Source organism: Mesocricetus auratus, unplaced genomic scaffold (assembly GCF_017639785.1).
Source record: "Mesocricetus auratus isolate SY011 unplaced genomic scaffold, BCM_Maur_2.0 Super-Scaffold_100707, whole genome shotgun sequence".
Lineage (NCBI taxonomy): Eukaryota > Metazoa > Chordata > Mammalia > Rodentia > Cricetidae > Mesocricetus > Mesocricetus auratus.
The window spans coordinates 10,417,215-10,436,027 of NW_024429269.1; the positions used below are offsets into that span (position 1 = coordinate 10,417,215).

Sequence of the window (18,813 nt, forward strand, 5' to 3'; positions counted from 1 at the left end):
GTTTTTTGGATACTAGATAGCAGCTCAGTGTCTAGATTTTATTATCTTTCTTTAGAGCTGGTTAATTTGGTTTTGGAACACTGTTGATTTAGGCTTCACAATCTTTTTAAGCCTTGTAAGGTTGGATAAAGAGTCATAGTTTCTTTAGTTAAGTCTAGTGCTACAAACGATGGAGTCTCAATTGAGAGAGGTTTCCCTGTTGGCTGGTCAAATGTGAATACTAGTCAGGACAGTGGTGATGCACACCTTTGATCCCAGCACTTGGGAGGCAGAGGCAGTTGGGTCTCTGTGAGTTCAAGGCCAGCCTGGTCTGCAGAGCGAGTTTCAGGACAGCCAGGGCTGTTACACAGAGAAACCCTGTCTTGAAAAACAAACAAAAAAAGTGAATGCTCTCCAGTGTTGCAGGACTTGGAATTGTTCACTTCAGGCTTTCTAGCTGGTTTTTCTCAGTTTGCCTGATCAGGATAGTATCTGTCAGAAGATGTGGGAACAGTTCTGTACATATTTCTTTATCTTGTGTGTGTGTGTGTGTGTGTGTGTGTGTGTGTGTGTGTGTGTGTGTGTGTGTGTGTGTGTGTGTTGAGACAGGGTTTCTCTGTGTGACAGCTTTGTAGACGACTCTGGCCTGTGCATCTCTCTCTCTCTGTCTCCCTGCCCTCCTTCTCTCTGTCCTCTCTGTCCTTTCTGTCTCTCAGCGCTGGGATTAAAAAGGCGTGTGCTGCCACCACTGCCCAGCTCAGCCTGTACATATCTCTATAGACATTTGTCCTCTGCCTTTTAGGTTCAAGACATCTCAGCTTCCCAAAGCTTCCTCCTCTGTTGCTTTGATTCAGTGAGACTGCTTTGCTTACGTTCCCCTTACCCTAAGGCTCTAGTGGATGTCTGGGACTTGTTATACTTTTAAAAAGAATTTTCTTAAATTTATGTGTATGAGAGTTTTGCCTGATAACCAGTGGTTACAAGTGGGCTTCAGATCCCCTGAGACTGGAATTTCAGGTGGTTGTGAGCTACCATGTGGGTGCTGGGAAAGGAGCCTGGGTCCTCTGCAAGAGCAGCGAGTGTTCTTAACTGCTGGGCCAACTCTCCAGCCCCTTTTTTTGAGTATTATGCTGTCCTATACTGTCTGTTTTGAAGTCATTGTGTGCTGGTCTGTCCTGTACTGTCTGCTTTGAAGTCATTGTGTGCTGGTCTGTTTCTGATTGTTTATGGTGACACGTCAAATGTACGGGCACTCTGTCTTGATCAGAGGTGAGTGCCTCTGCCGTGCAGAGTTCTAATTGGTCAAGAGCATGAGGACAACAGGACATGCTGTGGGTTCTTTGTACAGCCATCAACTCAGTGGTAGAGCCTGACTTTTTGTTCACTAGTATACCTTACTTCTTACCAAGGGGTTGGGGACTCTTTGGTTACCTGATTGGTTTTGCAGTACCTGAGAGCCAGGCCATTCGAGTGCCTTCTGGGAGGGGCTGCCAATGAGCTCAGCACCGAGATGCACTGGAGTCGCAGCTATTCTCACAATGGAACTGCGCATGGAACTTACATTGCGGTTTCAGTTTGAGTGCAGATGATGTGTTCAGTGATCATGATGGTGTCGGGTACCCAGATAATTGAATTAGGCTCAGTATCTGACTTGATAAGTTTTAATGGTTTAGTTCTACTATGCCTCTAGAAAATGAATGTTAGGGCTGGTGAGGTGACTCAGAGGTTAAGAACACTGGCTGCTTTTCAGAGGTCCTGAGTTCAATCCCCAGCACCCACATGGTGTCTCACAACCATCTATAATGAGATCTGGTGCCCTCTTCTGGTGTGCAGGCATACACGCAGGAGGATAAATAAATCTAATAAGAAAAAGAATGGCCAGGCACGCCTTTAATCCCAGCATTTGGGAGGCAGAGAGAGGCAGGCAGATCTCTGTGAGTTCGAGACCAGCCTGGTCTACAAGAGCTAGTTCCAGGACAGCCTCCAAAGCCACAGAGAAACCCTATCTTGAAAAACTAAAAAAGAAAAAGAATGTTAAAGTTGACTGTTATTAAATTAGCACTGAGATAATTCCTATTTCTCATCGTACAGCTTGGGTGATGGCTGCAGTTTTCCAACTCGCCTTGTGGGGATGGACCCAGAACAAGCCTCTGTTGCAAACCAGAACGACTATGCCAGAAGGTGTGTTTCTTGTTTCTCAGTGTTTCAGCATTCATTGTAAAATGTCTGAAGCCTGTTCTACACAGAGTGACTCATGCACACACAGCAGACTCCAGGAAACACATAGAAAAAGAAAAATTGTATTTACATTCTCTTTTCAATGAAGGACTGATGTGTTAGCTGCCTAATCTTACACACTTTTTACATGCAAAGCAGAATACAAAGAGTACAGAGCACGTCAGTAGTTAGATCAGGACAGACCCATGCAGTTTCATGTCTGGGGAAACAAGCAAGCAAGTAGACATGAAAATCCCCTTTCAGGGCTTCAGTATACAAGTTGTGTTGTGTTGCTCCAAAGAAAATTTAAAAACCACTGTCATTCTAATAACTACTAATTTCAATAACTAGGTTTAATTACAATGTCAGAATAATTAATAAGAATTTGAAAGTACAAATAGTTTCTTAATCATCTTAAAGGAAATTTCTTTCATAGTTGCACACCAAGAAAACTGATTCATAAATTCATATTTCTGTCAACACACAAAAAAATGGAAGGTAGCCAGGCATGGTGGTGCGTGCCTTTAACCTCAGCACTCAGGAGGCAGAGGCAGGCAGTGTCTGTGAGTTTGAGGCCAGCCTGATCTACAGACTGAATTCCAGGGCAGCCAGGGCTTCACAGAGAAAGGTGAGGAGGGCTTTAGTCTCCAAACTAGCTGTTGACATCAGCAGGCAGGCCTCAGCACTTCACGAAGCCTTCTACCCTTCAGCTGCGTCATTTACTGTGGTTCTGGACAGTCATTGAGGCAGTCTGTTTCCTTTCCCTGGGTTCTTGAGAGGGTGGAGAAAGTGTGTAGTGCCCAGTGTAGTGCCCATTAGAAGTACCTGGCAAACCTCTTTCCCTTTCCCTCCTTTCCTCTTCCATTCCCTTCCTCCCTGGTTTTCTTAGTTAGAACAATAAGTCTACGATACATTACTGAATCATTTTTTCCCCTTAGATCTAAACTGCAGAGGTAGAAAGCAGAGAACTGGGAGATGACAGGTAACTTTTGTACTGGCCACAGACGTAGCTCTTCACCTGTCCTATGCTACCCCAGCTCCCGATTAACAAGTGTTAAAAGCCCTTTCCCATCAGCCCTGAAGCTGTGTCGTAGTCTAACTGGTTTCTTTGGCAGTGTTGAAATACACACTTTTGGACCTGAGAGTCATTTGACTGGGGGCGGGGGTTGTGGGCCTATTTTTCTCTTGGAGATAGCCTTTTCAGAGTGCTAAGATCTCAAGTTGCCCTCACATATTTGAGAGAAGGAATACTAATTTGCCGCTTATTAATTATTAAGTATCCTTAATTGAGCATTAAACTATTCACTGAATTGTCTGCTCCTTTTTCAGTAGTGGCTCAAATCAACCTTTTCCTATCAAACCACTTAGTGAATCAAAAAACCGTTTGTTGGACAGTGAATCTCAGTGGCTAGAGAATGGAGCTGAAGAAGGCGTCACCAGATCAGGTAATAACTCTCATCTGGTCCAGATGAGAGTCATCAGACTCAAGAAACCGTGTAAAATGAAGTGGTGTGGCATTTGGGATAATGGAGCATATCTACTGATACAGTGTCACCCATGGAGATGTCGGTGCGTGTTGAGGGATCTGTGAGGAGAGGGCACAGTCACAATGGCTGAGTTGTACTCTGCTTCCCAGCCACAAGTTTCTTCACCCAATGTGGAAAGTTAGTTTGGTATTGGCTAAGCTGAATAATGTTTTGAGAACTATTTTTAGTGTTCCAGTATGTATTAATTGAAAATAATTTTTAAGTGCATTGTACTCAGCTGGATATGGTGCCACATACCTGTAATTCTAGCTCTTGGGGGGCTGAGGTGGGAGAGTCAACAAGCTGTATGCTAGCAGGCTCTTAGTGAGACCTCCCTTGGGGTGTAGTGAGCTCTGTACTCTTTAAAAGGGTGGCGACCAGTCTGTGAACTGTGGCTGTAATATAGAACAACTGCTAAGACTAAGTGGAATGTCCGAGCAGAACGGGGTTACGGTATCATCTGACCACTTAACCAGCTAGCATCACTAGCCCAAATCCCTTCTCAGGCTCTCAGGTACTTCTTGATTCTAGTGGTAAGATGCCTGTTAGTAATCCGCTTGCTTGTAGAAAACAATGAGATAGCCAGATCAAATTCATAGTAACTCCAGGAAGTACCCTGTGAATGGTCTGAATAGCTCTGATCTTTGGGTGGCGGGCAGGGGGCTTCAGCTTTGAGAAGCATTTAGAACTTCTTTTCCCTTACCTCTCATGGTAGCACACCCTTGTATTCCAGTACTTGGGAGCTGAGACTGGAGGATTTCTATGAATTTGGGGCCAACCTGGGCCATAGAGTGAGACCGTGTGTCAAAAAAAGAAAAAAAGAAAAATCATAAATAAATGAAGGGAATCTGTTGATAAGTGCCTTTGGGTCTTTAAGGTTCTTGAGCTCCTAGAGAAAGTAATGGAGAGATGTGTTTCATGTACTTCTTAATTTCTGCTGCCTAGCATCTAAACCTAGCAGCCATGTTCACAAGGTGAACATAAGAAAACCTAACCAACTCTAACATGCTATACTCATGCATCCCTTCTACACAGAGGCAAATAGTTGTCATTAAACCTTTAATATTCAATAACTTCTTTTCAGTGTAATTAACTTTTCCATTTAGCCAGAAATTTAATCCTTCTTTTGTCTTATAATTAATTGTATGTTTACAGGGACAAATAACCATGTTACAGTCGCAATAGAAAATTGAGTACCACTTGTTCATAACTAACCATTTGATGAGTGCAAGGTAAGACAATATAAAGGTAATTTCCTTCAGCAAAATGTAGTTTATTTGCATGTTTCAGCTCAAAACCATTGTAATTTTTTTCAGCTATATCACCCAAATCAAGCAGTTCTGGCCTGCGACTGGAATATTCTGCCAGAATCTCATTTTCCTTACTGCTTCTAACACAATGTTACTAATCATTTACTGGTAGTAGATTAATGAAGAAACTAATTGAAAGTGTTGAAGATTTACATGCAAGCATGAAAACAGCACCTTACTAGTTAGTTTAGTGAACAAAGGATGCCCATTGTTGAAAATTGACTAAAGGTGGACAAAGGGCTTCCAGGTTCATTAATGTTACTCTGTAAGACACAACAGAGATTGTCTGAGGATGTATATCACTAGACCCAAGATAAATGATAAATGGATGTTTATTGGGAACAATTACACAGAAAAATACAAAGAACTGCCAGAGTATTTCCCTGCTCTCCCTACCGGATCCAGCTAACCCAACAGAAAAGAGCAAGGAAAGGAAAGCCATGCCTCAAGTTCCTCCCTTTCTACTTCCTCCGCCTGAAGACACACCCAAAGGGGTGTGGCTTCCGTTTCAGGTCCACAGACCAGATGACCACACCCTTTCCTTCCTGCTACTTTTATTTTCCCAGAGGATCTCATCTGGGGTTTTGCCAAGTGGAACACCTGCATCCTCCACTCTAGGCTTAGCATAAGGTCAGGTCTTTGCAGAGACAAGCCCCAAGACCTAGGACAAAATGAGATCCAGTCTCCAGAGGCAGGGGTTCCAAGCCTCCATCAGGCCGAATAGGCCCTGCTGTGAGGAGCTAGTTGCAGGTCTGCATATGTGGGCACAGCCCCATCCCAGCCACCTGGTGCTTCTCATGCAGGCGGAGGTCCCAGCTAAGGTTTCTCTAGCAGTCGATGGATGTGAGAGGCTGACTAAGTGGGCAGGCACTGAGTGCAAATTGAAAGCTGGATGATGCCTCCTCCACTATTTACAAAAGTTGGTGTTATTGTAGCAGAATTCAAGAATTTGGTTCCTAACTTGTTAGTCCGTAGGACCATCTACTAAATATCTAAGGAAATAGAAAATTGGCTTCCAACTAATAATTCATTTTTTTTCTGGTTTTGTAGGTATATAAAACACATTTTGGACTATTTTCAGTTTTATTTGCAAGAAAAATGATCAGTGGAATGAAATAATTGAAGTATAACAGAAGATATATTTTTAAAAGGGAGCGTTTGTACAGTTTGCTGGACCCACAGGAGCACTACGGAGCAGAAAGATGCCTTAATTTTTAGTGTCCATTTGTGCAGCATTGCCTCACAGCTTAAAAGTGACTTAATTTTCCTTTGGAAATAACACCTGTCTTGAGATGCTATCCTCACATGTTAACATGGCATTTGTATTTCTAACAACTGAGTTAAAACAATAGAGTTATTTCTTAGTATCCACATAGATTTTCACCCCAAAAAAACAAACTAAAAAGTCTTGGGTGAAGTAGATCTAGGGCAAAGGGTAACTAAAAATGATATCCACATCACTGATTCTTGCGCTGTATAAGGGAAAGAAAATACTGCTTTTTTATTAGATATTTACTAATTTATAATTGCTGTTTTATACTTTTCAACATTTTAATAAAGATTTTTTTAATACTGGCTATGAAATAACACTCAGAAGGATTCAGATACCTAAATATAATCATTTAGAACATTGAAGATGTTGATACAAATCAGCGAGGGTTTAGTTAAAAGCATTATAATACAAGTGGCACACACCTGTAATCCCAGCACTCAGGAGGCTGAGGCAGGACTGCTGTGAGCTGTCTTGCCTAGGTTACATAGAGACTGTATCCAAAGAGCAGAGCAGAAGAAGCACTAATAGGGTGTAGCGTGTGCCAAGGCTCAGAGGAAACGTGGTAGTAAAGGAAGTATTCCGGGTACGCTCTGCTCCGATTCCTATTTGTTGAATTTTCAGGGGCGCTTATATGGGCGTGGAAGCACGGAATTCACGTGCTATACAAGGATCCAACAGTGTGATGACGAGGTGGAAGTGGCTGATGAAAAGAAGGAAGGCAGAAGGAATATTTTAAACAGTGAAAAAGTGTGTAAGCTACAAATGCTAATGAACAGACTTTGAGTTTAGTGATGTCTAAAAGTTACTGTGGTACTTTACAGTAATCTTAACAGCTCAGTGACTGAAATGCACTTTAGATGAAGGTGAAATAAACAAAATAAATTCCCAGACTTGGGCTGGACAAATGTTTCAGTAGATAAAGGCACTTGCTCGCAAACCTACAACCTGAGATGAGCCACATGCTGGAAGGGGAGAACCAATTCCCACATGTCTTCTGACATTCCCATGTGCACTGTGGTGCACATAGACACTACTTTTTAAATTCACAGACTCTTGGCAAATGTGAAATCTTTAGTCTGACTCCCTAACAGTCACCTGATGGCTTCAGCAGGAATGGTTGTATCAGGAGGCTAGCCCAGTGTTCTATAAAAGACAATGTGGAGATGCTGTTCTCAGTTTATACTGAGACCAGCAGAGAGAAGTCTCACTCAGATGTGTAGGTATCGGGCTATATGGGATTGCAAAGGAGAGCGCATCCTGGGTGAATTGGACTACAGGACTCCCAGTATTCCCTAGTGTTGAAGTGCACAAAGCAACCTTGCTTTTCATTTATCCATCAAGTGTCTCTGGAGTCCTCTGTATCAGACATTATACTATAGATAGAGCTGTGATTTCCCAATCCTGCATAGATCAAGATACCTGCTATTCCAACTTTGCAATTTGAGGAACTGATTGAATTCTCATTGACTGCACTAATTCTGATTCTTAAGTAACTTCCCCTTTGGACCAAAGGAGTAAGTTAGCTTAGGAACTGTGGTTTAAAAGGATATGTGGTATGAATTCTTTATTTCTTATTGTTGACAATTTTGATTCTCAAAAAAATGAATTAAGAATTACAAATTACTGCTAGGCATGCTGGCACGTGCTGGTAGTCTCAACACTTGGGAACCTGAGGCAAGAAAGTCAGGTTTATTCTCAGCTTTGTAGTGAGGTCAGAAGTAGCCTTTGCTACGTGAGACCCTCTATCAAAAAAACCAGGAGAGAGAAAAAGATCAATTACCAACCAAAAATACAACCTCAATTTGATAGTTTGCATGCTGCTTTTAGAAGTATCCCGGTCCTCTGTGTCTGTATTTAGATCAAGGGATTTGCATGCACCTGGCACAGTTTGCCCCTTAACATACTATTATGTAGAAGCATCATCTTTCTGATGTTGTTATCATTTGTTTATTAGCATAGTAAACTTTTTAGGTTTTGGCTTTGGTAGCCCTTATAGCCAACATTTTGCCCTGCTCTAAAATATTTACCTGGTTCTTGTTGGGTTTTGTTTTGTTTTAGTGCTAGGGAATCAAGCCCAGGACTTTGTGCATAGTAGGAAAGTCCTTACCACTGGTCCAGGCTGAATATGTCCATGCCTATCAGTGGCCATTCATTAGGGGTCAGCAAGTGGTATGGGAACCAAGGAAGGCTGGCTCTTCAGTATTTCAACTGGCATTGAGTCTACTGTCTGCTGGGGAGACCAGGTTAAAATTAAGCTTTGCCAAAATTTCAAAACACTTGAACATTTGTAAAGAAAAATAAATAAATAAAGTTGAATTTCAGGTCTTGCCCTTGCCATTAAAAACATTAGACAGGAGACTTGGTTTACTGGGTACAGAGGTACCTGACATTCAGTACCTGCGGCACCTGGCCACTGTCACTGTGCCAACCAAAGCAGCTGCAGTATACCAGCTATTGAAATGAACATGTTTACAAAGTTGAGTTTTCTCCTCACATAAGAATGATTTTTAAAAAACTTTTTACATAGTGGTTATGATTCAATATGTTATGAGCATAACAGGTCAGCTTACATAAACATGGTGTTTTACTTGAATTTTAATTCTTACAGAAAACAGATTTTGACTGTTTACAGGAATGCTTGAGATGAGTCATGAGATCTCCCATTCTCTCTGAATCAAACCTATATGAAAGGGGTAGGATTAGAGCCTGTGTATTTGGGGCATTGAAGAGGCAGTAACTCAGAAATATGCTTAGCTTACATCTCATTCTACAACCAGTACTTCTGTCGGTGGATAAGTATTTTTAACTAATCTGATATTAAATCATATTTTTGCATTTCAGTCAAATTAACAAGAACATGTAAAAGTACAGATAAGATATAAATCTGTAATTCATATTTCATATGATCTAAGCTGTATTTTTAAATTTAAAATACAATAGAGATTCAGAAAGGCCCATATTTTTCTAATGACTTCACTCTTATTTTCTTGGGTTACGTAAAGCAAGGAATTGTATTTGTATTAAGGGGCTAGGAAAGCTGTTAGTTTATTATATTTGTACATGATTACAGACAAACCTATGCCTGTTTAAAAGAAAAGATGGATACTATTTAAGGTGATATTTAATATGCTTTTCTATAAACAAGTTTGAATTATAATTTACCTTAGTTGTCTTTACCTATTGAGAAGCTTAGCCTTGTATTTATTTCTCATTTGTGTGAACCTGGACCATGATTCTTTGCTCTGTACTTTGGATGGCTTAACCTACATTAATATGTGCACATTTTACAACTTTTTTTCAGAAATCATAATTACTTTATTAATAAACGGATAAAGATATCTCCTTGTTTTGGAATGGTTTTGTTGCCATAAGAAAGTGCTATTTGCCAAATGAATAAATAATTTCATTCGATCAATGAGAAAATCTGTTAAAAGTATTGTTTAGTTTGATGGTTCTCAACCTTCCTAATGCCAGGACTCTTTAATGCAGTTCTTCATGTTGAGGTGACCCCAACCATAAAATTACTTTTGTTGCTACTTCATAACTATAATTTTGCTACTGTTACTAATCATAGTGCAAATATCTGAGATACAGGATATCCTATATGCAACCCCTGTGAAACGGTTGTTCAACCCCCAAAGGGATTTTAATCCATGGGCTGAATGAGGACCACTGGTTTAAAGAGCTTAGTAATTTCTGAAAATGGCCTCTAAGAGAGGCAAGTGAAATTGTAGTTTCATTTTATTTAGAACCTAAAAGGTTTAATTAGGCTTTTACTGAACACAGTTTGTTTCACAAGACACTTTAGGATCTTGCATACTGCCAGATTTGTAAAATGGTTACTTTGTGGTTGTTGATGTTGTCTTGGCCATTAAAATCTTAAGAGTATGTGCAAGAGGCAAGAGAGAGGCTCACAGAGATGAGCACCGTTCCCTCTGGCTCAGTAAGTACAATCTGAGGCCAATCTTGGTGGTATGCACCTATAATCCCAACACAGGAGGTAGAGGCAGGAGGATGTCTGTGAGTTGAAGCTAGTCTGGTCTATGTAGCAAATTCCAGGGAAGCCAGGGATACATAGTTGAGACTCTGTCTCAAAACAACCGAGCACCACCATTAGATGGTGTTCCAAAATACACAAGGATAACAACTGATAATAGCTCTTTGAAGCCACAGGATTTTATGGGTATTCAACAGTTCATGATGTTAACTGTCTTTTGACCTTGTGTCCATGGCTCCCACCTAAGATTTATAAGATTTACTTTTCCTGTGTGGGCTCTTACAGGAAAGGGACTATTGGTGCCCTGAATTGTGTGGAACTAGAGATAAAGGCAGTTGTGAGCCGCCCAACATTGCTCTGCAAGAGTGGGAAGCACTTCCAAACCGAACCAATTCCACAGCTCCCTGCTAGCTTCCGAGTGATGTTTCTGCTCAGTGATCCACCCAGGCTGCATTTCAGCCCCATCACCTTCCCTCCTGTAGCTGCCTGGCCTCTGTCACAGGCTGACACCCTTGGCACCACCACAGCACCTAGTTTCCATTACTGATTTTATTGTGCTGTGCTGGTTACACGGCTCCAATCAACTGTAAGTTGTTGAAGTTTTATTTTCCTGTAATAGCCTCCCACAAAATAAACACTAAAAATCAGAAAGGAGCTGCAATGAATTTCATATCCACTTTATTTTTCTGTGGTGCCTAAATTTCTTTAGATTAACCAGGGGCTGGAGAGACAGCTCAGTGGTTAAGAGCACACACTGCTTTTTCAAAGGACCATAATTCCATTCCCAGAACCTATAATGGTGACTATAATTCTAGCTCTGGGGAATCCAACACCTGGCCTTGACTGACATCTATACTAGCCTACATACACCTGCATGTACCTACATACAGGCACACACATACACATAATTAAAAATATCTCTTAAAAGCATCAGAGTTTTGTGTTTCAGTGGCCTTAGTCTCAGGAGATGAGTTTGGTTTGACAGTGGTTATCACTTTTAAGTGCTCACATTCTCTGACTTATAGTACCTTCAGGAGCTGTACTTCGTGTGAGAATATTTGTTACAATATTTATCTGGCAGTGGATCGTTTTAAAGATTTATTGTTATGTATACAATGTTGAGCCTGAATGTATCCCTGCAGGCCAGCAGAGGGCACCAGACTTCATTAAGATGCTTGTGAGTCACCATGTGGCTGCTGGGAATTGAACCTCTGGAAGACCAGGCAGTGCTCTTAACCCCTGAGCCATCTCTCCAGTCCTCCGGCAGTGGATTTACCATGATCATAAAGATGGTTTTCCTTATCTATTGCACTCAGGATGTGCTGACCCCTTGCATTTCTCCACACGTAGGAAACTCAGCTGCAAAAATTTGTGGTACTGGAAGACTATTCATACTCTCCCCTGCAAGGAAAAAAATTAAGTGTTCATTACAGTACTGTTTGAAGCAACAGAAGGCTATGAAGTGCCCTGTGTCTGACTCCACTTCTGTTTGCATGTGCAGTGGAGTGTCTAAAGACCATCCCTCAGGAGGGTTGCTTCCAGAGAGGGGAGCGTGGAGTTGATATTCAATGTATGTCTTTTTAATACTGTCCTAGCATGTTCCTACATTGGTTTTCAAACAAATTTTTCCACAGATAGTCTGCATCAATGATGAAAAGATGTTGGGTGCTAGACTATTGTGCTACCCATTTGAGGGTGGTCTGCCTCTTTCTCATAGCACTTAGATTCTACTGGGCTTTCAGTTATTTAAAAACTACTGGTCCAGTAAGATAGCTCTGCAGGTAAAGGCAATTGCCTCCAACCTCAGGTCCTGGGTTTAGTTCCAGGAAGCTAGTGTGCACAGTAACCAGTGCGTGTATGTGTGCACACACATGAATGTAGGAAAATTTACAACTCTTCCAAGAAAACATAACTAAGTTGTCGTGCTAGTAATCAAAGGAAAGCATTCTGAGTTTACATGAAGACTTAAGTATCACTGATTAAATGGAGGCCTGAGATGCGGCTTCTGAATAATTACCCTTAGGAATGTATACAGAAATGAGCAGAGAAAGCTAGTTGTTTGGAAGGCTCTTTACAAAGCAGAAAATGAGGGAGACCTGTGTCTATTACACTGCCCTCCCAGAGACATCATGAAACCATGTAAAGATTTCCTTTAGCTAATCATAAAAACCGGAGCACCCCTGGGTGTGGGCATGGTGGGCAGGTCTTTCATCCCAGCATTCTGGAGGTGGATACAGGAGGATACCTATGAGTTTGAGGCCAGCTTGGTTTATATAGTGAGTTCCAGTACAGGACTACATAGATACCCTGTCTCAAAAAACAAAAATTGAAGTACATCCATGTACTTCATGAAGATAAAGTGAAAAAACTTTGCAGATCCTCATACATGATCACCCAATGACAGCATTTATTAGGTTCCTTTGCCGTCTCTTTGTTGACCACCTGCACAAGGGTAAGTGGTGGGAATAGAAGCCCAAGCAGCACCTATAAGGACCTGCGTTCTCTGGCAAAGTAACGTCTAGGACGGTAAGATGGCGGGTAGCCGGTGAGAACTGTCGGCAGAGGGCTCCAGAAGACTATTGGCACAGAGTAAGCAACGGCTTATTGCCAGTTGTGGCAGCTCATACCTGTAATCCCAGCACTTGGAAGGTCGATGCAGGACTGTTCACATCCATTCTGAACTATACAGTGGGCTGCCTCACACACACACAAGTGTTGGCTTAGGACCTGACTTCATTAGCTGGGTAATGGTAGCACACACCTTTAATCCCAGCACTCAGGAGGCAGAGGCAGGCTGATCTCTGTGAGTTCAAGGCCAGCCTGGTCTGCAAAGCTTCCTTTTGCAGATGACCATTCACACAGAGATCCACAACAGTCAACATGGGGAGGTAAAAAAACTATACCGAGTGCTCAGCCCTAAATGGGACATCATTCCAAGATTCAGGGATCATCTTGGAAGAGGTGGGAAGACTAAGAGCCAGAGGTGTAGATGACTACATTAAAATAGTTTTCCTGACGCAACGGGCAGTTGCACATATGAACTCACAACAGTTCTGACAGAATGCACACAAAAATCCCAACATGGAGCAGGAAGGAGGTCACAAAGTCCCTTCCTTAGCAGAGGAGCTACAGGCAACTGTTGCCTGCTGGGAGAGGGAATCTGTTTTCTTTAAGGGTGTGGCCCTGGGAGGCAGCTTATGCTCCAGCACAAATCAGACTCCATGGGTTATTGTTTTAAATAAGGACATGAATTGGAGGAAGGTAGGTGCTAAAGGAATTAGGAATATAATCAAAAACGCTGTATAAGGATTTCAAGGAATTAACACATATTCTCAAGGAACTGGAGAGATGGTTCAGCAATTAACATCACATATGGCTCTTCTAGGACCAGAGTTCAGTTCCCAGCACCCACATCAGACAGCTTACAACTGTGTTTACCTCCAGTCCCAAGGGGGGGGATCCAATACCTCTGGCCTCTGAGGGCACCTGCACTCACCAGCACATACCCACACATGTGATTGAAACTCACAAAAATAGCCGGGCAGTGGTGGTGCACGCCTTTAATCCCAGCACTCCAGAGGCAGAGGCAGGTGGACCTCTGTGAGTTCAAGGACAGCCTGGTCTACAGAGTGAGTTCCAGGACACAGTCTGGGCTACACAGCGAAACCCTGTCTCAAAAAACAAAAACAAAACAAACAAACAAAAAAAAACTGACTTCATTTGGCCACTGGAGGTAATGACCATGTATTTGGGAGATTATCAACTCTGAGTGAACCTGGATGTAGAGTGAACTAGAAACTAGCAGCTTTGCCTCAGTCTTTGGGTTTTGTCTTTTTTCCCTGTTTTTTTCTTATCCTGAACCTAGAATCTGGTAAGCAAGCAAATACTACCTCTGAGCTGCACCTGCAACTCATCCCTCAACCTTTTTCTTTTTTGGCTTTTCAAGACAGTGTTTCTTTGTGTAGTCTTGGCTATTCTGGAACTCAGTATAGACCAGGCTGGCCTCAACTCAGGTATCTGCCTGCCTGTGCCTCCCAAATGCTGGGATCAAAGGGTGCACCACCACCATCCAGCTTCAGCGTTCTCAAATGAATATAGTGCCTGTATCATGCAACCCTTTTAAAAATGTGGAGATGTTGATGTGTGCTGGAAGGACAGTTTCAAACACTTCCTATAATCCCAGCACTGTAGCAAGATAATCTGTAGGTCAGCCTGGGCTACATGTTGAACCTGTAACAGGTCCCCAGACCTTAGCATAACATACACCATGGTGGAAGTACCATTCAGGCCTTGGAACCCAGCACATGTAGGAGCAACACCTGCCAAAAATGAAAACAATGACCTAATTCAAAGTTCATAGTTCTGGGTAAATCCCTAAATGTACTAAGCTTGTCTTTTGGCTTCTATAGTTCTGCTTCTGGCTAACTGAAGTATTTTAGTGTGTAGTCACCGGCTGGCTAAGAGTTTCTATTGGCTTGCCTGTGTCCGAGTTGTCTTCTCTGGTGGATACCTCACATGTCCTTGTCTAAATCCTGTGAACCACACCCCCTGCCTGTTTTGGTTGTTTTTGAGAGGGTCTCACTGTGTAGCTCCAACTGCATTGAAGCTATGTAGACCAGACTGGCCTGGAACTCAGTCATCTGCCTGCTCTGTCTCCTGATTAGAGGCACTCACCACCACAGCCAGCAAAATACCCTACTTTTCAGGCTGGGTATGCAGCTCAGTTGGTAGAGCCCTCGCATGTGACACCCCAGATTCTAACGCCAGCATTATCAAGTTTTATAGAGAGATGGAAAGTCTGTAAAGGTGATCTTCACTTCTTGGACTCATTCATGCCAGAGGGCTGTCTCCCAGCTTGGAGAGGAGGGTAGAAGATGGTGAGGAAGTGGAACGAGCCCTTCTAAAACCTGTTCATCAGAACTGTTCTTCATGCATGTCACCCTGCCCTTTCCAGTGCAGTGATCAACTCCAGGCCCTTTGTTTAAATATCTACTTTTGCTTCATGCTTAGAAGTGTTCACCATGTGTTAGCAGTAGATGTGATGGATTATATATTGGGTACTAGTTTTGTTTAGTAAAGTACTTGGCTAGTCAGTCTGCTTTGTCCATTGGACAGGCTCAGAAGAAAAGCAGCTGACTCATGCCCAAGGGAACACCTTACTGTTTAAGAAAGGAAAACAGGAAGCAGAATGGTGAGGGGGCCACTCATTTTTCACTTCTTTCACAAATCATCAACTCTCCGTATAATATTAAAAAACTGTAAAGACCAAATTACAGAGGGGGGGAACTATAAGCAAAGAGGCCTAAAACAGTCACAAGTGCATACTTTGCTCTCAGCATTTCTGAATGACTAGTATAATTCCCTCTATATGAACAGTGACTAAGCATCTGTAAGTGTCTGGAAAATGTAAACCAGAGTGCCAAGGCCAGCAACCTCTGGATTGTAGACCTTAATTTTTCTTTCATTAAGTTTGCTACCACAAACAGTACAGAAGGAAGCAAGTTCGTTAGTGTTTTCTGTGACTGCAGGCCATAAATTGGTAGTGCTGATGGACAGCATGTTGGCAGTGTCAGTGTACACAGGGTCCACTGCCACTTTAAGACTGTTGCACATACTACAGTCATTATGTACCCTGACATGCTTGACAGCAAGGTTTGTTGGAGGAAAAAGATCAGAATCAATAGCTGTTAGTGGGCACATCTATATTACCATGCATGCGTTCAAGCATAAAGTGGATCTGTATAGGTGCAGAGGCCCATGCTACACTGTTGAGGTAACAATCAAGTTTGCTAGGCATGGTGGTATTTGCTTATAATCCCAGCATTGGGGAAGGGGGGAGAAGAGGCAGGAGGATCAATGAGTTCAAGTCCAGTCTGGGCTACATATTGAAAAAAGCAAGTTCAAGTCATTGGTACATGTAATCACCTGAATGGATCACAAGGGTAATAAACTACATTTTAAAAAAAAGTGAATATAAATTACCCTACTTATAGACCCTTCTTCAAATAACAAAGACATAGAGATGAACAGTAGCCAGGGGAGTCAGAGGTTGATACAAAGAGCATGAAGACCCTGCGAAGGAACCATGGTTACAAACAACTGCATAGACCCGTACATGAATAAACATGGGTGCACGGTGGTGATATTTTATGATCTAACAAACAAAGTTTGCTTGTAGATCAGAGTGCAAAGCTAGCCACATTAGTTAGCCATAGAGGTCAGGCAGTGGTGGCACACACCTTTAATCCCACACACCTTTAGTCTGAGCAGCAGTCTAAGGATGCAGTCTGAAGACAGGTTGCCCCTTTGGTCTGAGCATTGGTAAAGAGAACTCTCTAGTGGCTGACCACTTTGCTTCCCTGGTCTTCAAGAATAACCCCAGTATCTGACTCTGAGTTCTTATTAAGAACAATTAGAATTCATACAACAGTGGGTATAAAATAAGCAAGTCTAGGTAAGTTCTATATATCATACCAACACCAATTTCTAGATGTTTTTCAAGGCAGGGTTTCTCTTCGTAGACCTGGCTGTCCAGGAACTTGCTTTGTAGACCAGGCTGGCATTGATCTCATAGAGATCCACCTGCCTCTGCCTCCCAAGTGCTGGGATTAAAGGTGAGCACCACCACAACCACCATTAGGCAATTTCTAGGTTTTTGTATGGTTAGAGAAAAAATGTTACCACTGAGGGACAGTGGGTTGTAGTTACAATAGACTTGTACTTTTTCTGTTTTGGTTAACTTTCTATGAAGTCCCCAATTCAAGACAGAAAAATTAAAAAGGAGTACTGGGCATGCTAGTACACACCTTTGCTCCCAGCACTCAGGAGGCAGAGAGAGGTGGACATTTAAATTTGAAGCCAGCCTGGCATACATATCAAGTTCCAGGCCAGCCAGAACTACAAAGTGAGAGCCTATCTTTAAAAAAAAAATCCTATGTCACTGTGCATCTGTAGGCCTGTCAACTCAGACTGAGTCATGAAGATAAACAAAGAAAATCTTGCACTGTTTGTCTTCTTTTAGTATGGGCAGGAGTTCCAGGCCAGCATGAGCAACATAGGAGATGTGCTCAGGAAAACACTCCTTTTGAGAAATGGTCTCAGGGCGACCTCAAACTTGCCTTCACCTATGGAATGCTGGGACTGTCGGTATGCATCACCTCACCCAGTTTACTCTGTGCTGGGAGTAAACATTTATTCCAGACCAGTGGTTCTCAACCTTCCTAATGCTGAGAGCCTTTAGCACAATTCTTCATGCTGTGACTCCCAACCATGCATTTCCATTGCAAGTTTTTAACTGTAACTTCACTACTGTTATGAATCATAAATATCTGGGTTTTGACGGTTTTAGATAGAAATTAAAGTCTAGTCTACGTAGGGAGATCCATCTCTAAAACAAACAAACAAAAAAACCCTCATATTTTTTTAGTAGGGCAGGTAGCCAATGCCTGTAATCCCAGCACTTGGAGGCAGAAAGTTCTACCGAAAATGAGATCAGCAAACAAAACCTCCCCCCAAAAGTCACAACAGATCAGAAATTATGTACACGTAGCAAGGTTAGAGCCCAGAATATTCTTTCTTTTGGCTTCCTGAGGCTGGGTCTTACTGAGCATACCAGAAAGATGTTTCTCCCTCTCCCTCCCGAGTGTGAGAATTACAATCGTGAGCCAAATGCCTAAGGAAAGTCCCAGATATTCTCTGTAAAACAACTATTGATGGTGTTTGTTTTAATAAGATTCTGGTCGAAGGGGGGAGGGTCACAGTTATATAAATTTTTTTTGCAGCTCCAGGACCGGGTAAGGGCAGAGCAGTCTGGTATCCTTATGGGTAAAGGTGATGGCTCCGGGTTAGGACCATTTCTTCGTGACGTTGAGATGGTTTAGCTGGTCGGCAACGTATCTATGCTTGGGGAACCTGGAAGTGGCGGCTGCCTTGATGGCCTCAAAAGCCTGGGCCCTGCGCTCGGCGGCGTGGCCGAACTCCTGCTCCGGGGTCATGTAGGGCATGCTCAGCCAGTAGTGGTTCTCGGCCTCCACCTCCAGGCGCCGGAGCATGTTCTCCTTCATCTGGAAAGTCACGGTCCGCGGCCGCCGGTGCTTCCCGATCCACTGCCGGCCCGGGATGCGCCCGCGGAGGAGGACAGAGGTGAGGAGCATGGTGCCTCCTGAGGAAACGACACGGAAGCCGAGGTCGCTGAGACCCTGAGCCGGGAAGCGGGCAGCGAGCGTCCCGCGTTGGCTCGCACGTCCCGCGCCCGCGGGGCCGAGGCCAGAGCACGCTCTACCCCTCACCGGAAGTGGGGGGCCGGTGCCGACCACACTGCAGGGGTCGGTGAGCCTCCCAGAGACCCCACCCGGCCCGCGAACGAACGAACGAACGAATTCACGACCCGCTCACCTCCGAGCGCCTCAAACACCGACCGACGCGACGACGCAAGCGCGTTTCTTCCCGAGCTTGTTGGGGCCCTGGTGCGAGACTTCCGCTCTCGCGAGAGAAATCTGCGCCTGCGCGGAG

General features: G+C 43.1%; 2 protein-coding genes and 1 pseudogene across 13 annotated transcripts in view; 2 read left to right on the plus strand and 1 right to left on the minus strand.

Moving 5' to 3' along the window:
* Zdhhc20 (zinc finger DHHC-type palmitoyltransferase 20) overlaps positions 1 to 9,643 on the plus strand; it is a 57,133-nt gene extending 47,490 nt beyond the window's left edge. For 5 of the 12 annotated variants that reach the window (XM_021230256.2, XM_013117257.3, XM_013117259.3 and 2 more), the window contains 4 exons: positions 2,071 to 2,160; positions 3,526 to 3,641; positions 4,878 to 4,954; positions 6,083 to 9,643. In XM_021230256.2, coding sequence (XP_021085915.1) covers positions 2,071 to 2,160; positions 3,526 to 3,641; positions 4,878 to 4,915 — 244 coding nt within the window. In that variant the 3' untranslated portion in view covers positions 4,916 to 4,954; positions 6,083 to 9,643. Of the gene's footprint in view, positions 1 to 2,070; positions 2,161 to 3,134; positions 3,179 to 3,525; positions 3,642 to 4,877; positions 4,955 to 6,082 lie in introns of all 12 variants that reach the window. The other 7 variants (XR_005875087.1, XR_005875089.1, XM_013117258.3 and 4 more) reach the window with 5 other exon arrangements.
* Positions 9,644 to 11,556: 1,913 nt separating this feature from the next.
* Positions 11,557 to 11,705, plus strand: LOC121137889 (annotated as a pseudogene).
* Positions 11,706 to 18,011: 6,306 nt separating this feature from the next.
* Mrpl57 (mitochondrial ribosomal protein L57) lies at positions 18,012 to 18,796 on the minus strand. The gene is made up of 2 exons (XM_005075304.4): positions 18,697 to 18,796; positions 18,012 to 18,463 (listed from the first exon to the last, which is right to left on the minus strand). Exon 2 carries the CDS (start codon positions 18,453 to 18,455, stop codon positions 18,147 to 18,149), a length of 309 nt encoding a protein of 102 aa, XP_005075361.2. The 5' UTR covers positions 18,456 to 18,463; positions 18,697 to 18,796; the 3' UTR covers positions 18,012 to 18,146.
* Positions 18,797 to 18,813: the final 17 nt, after the last annotated feature.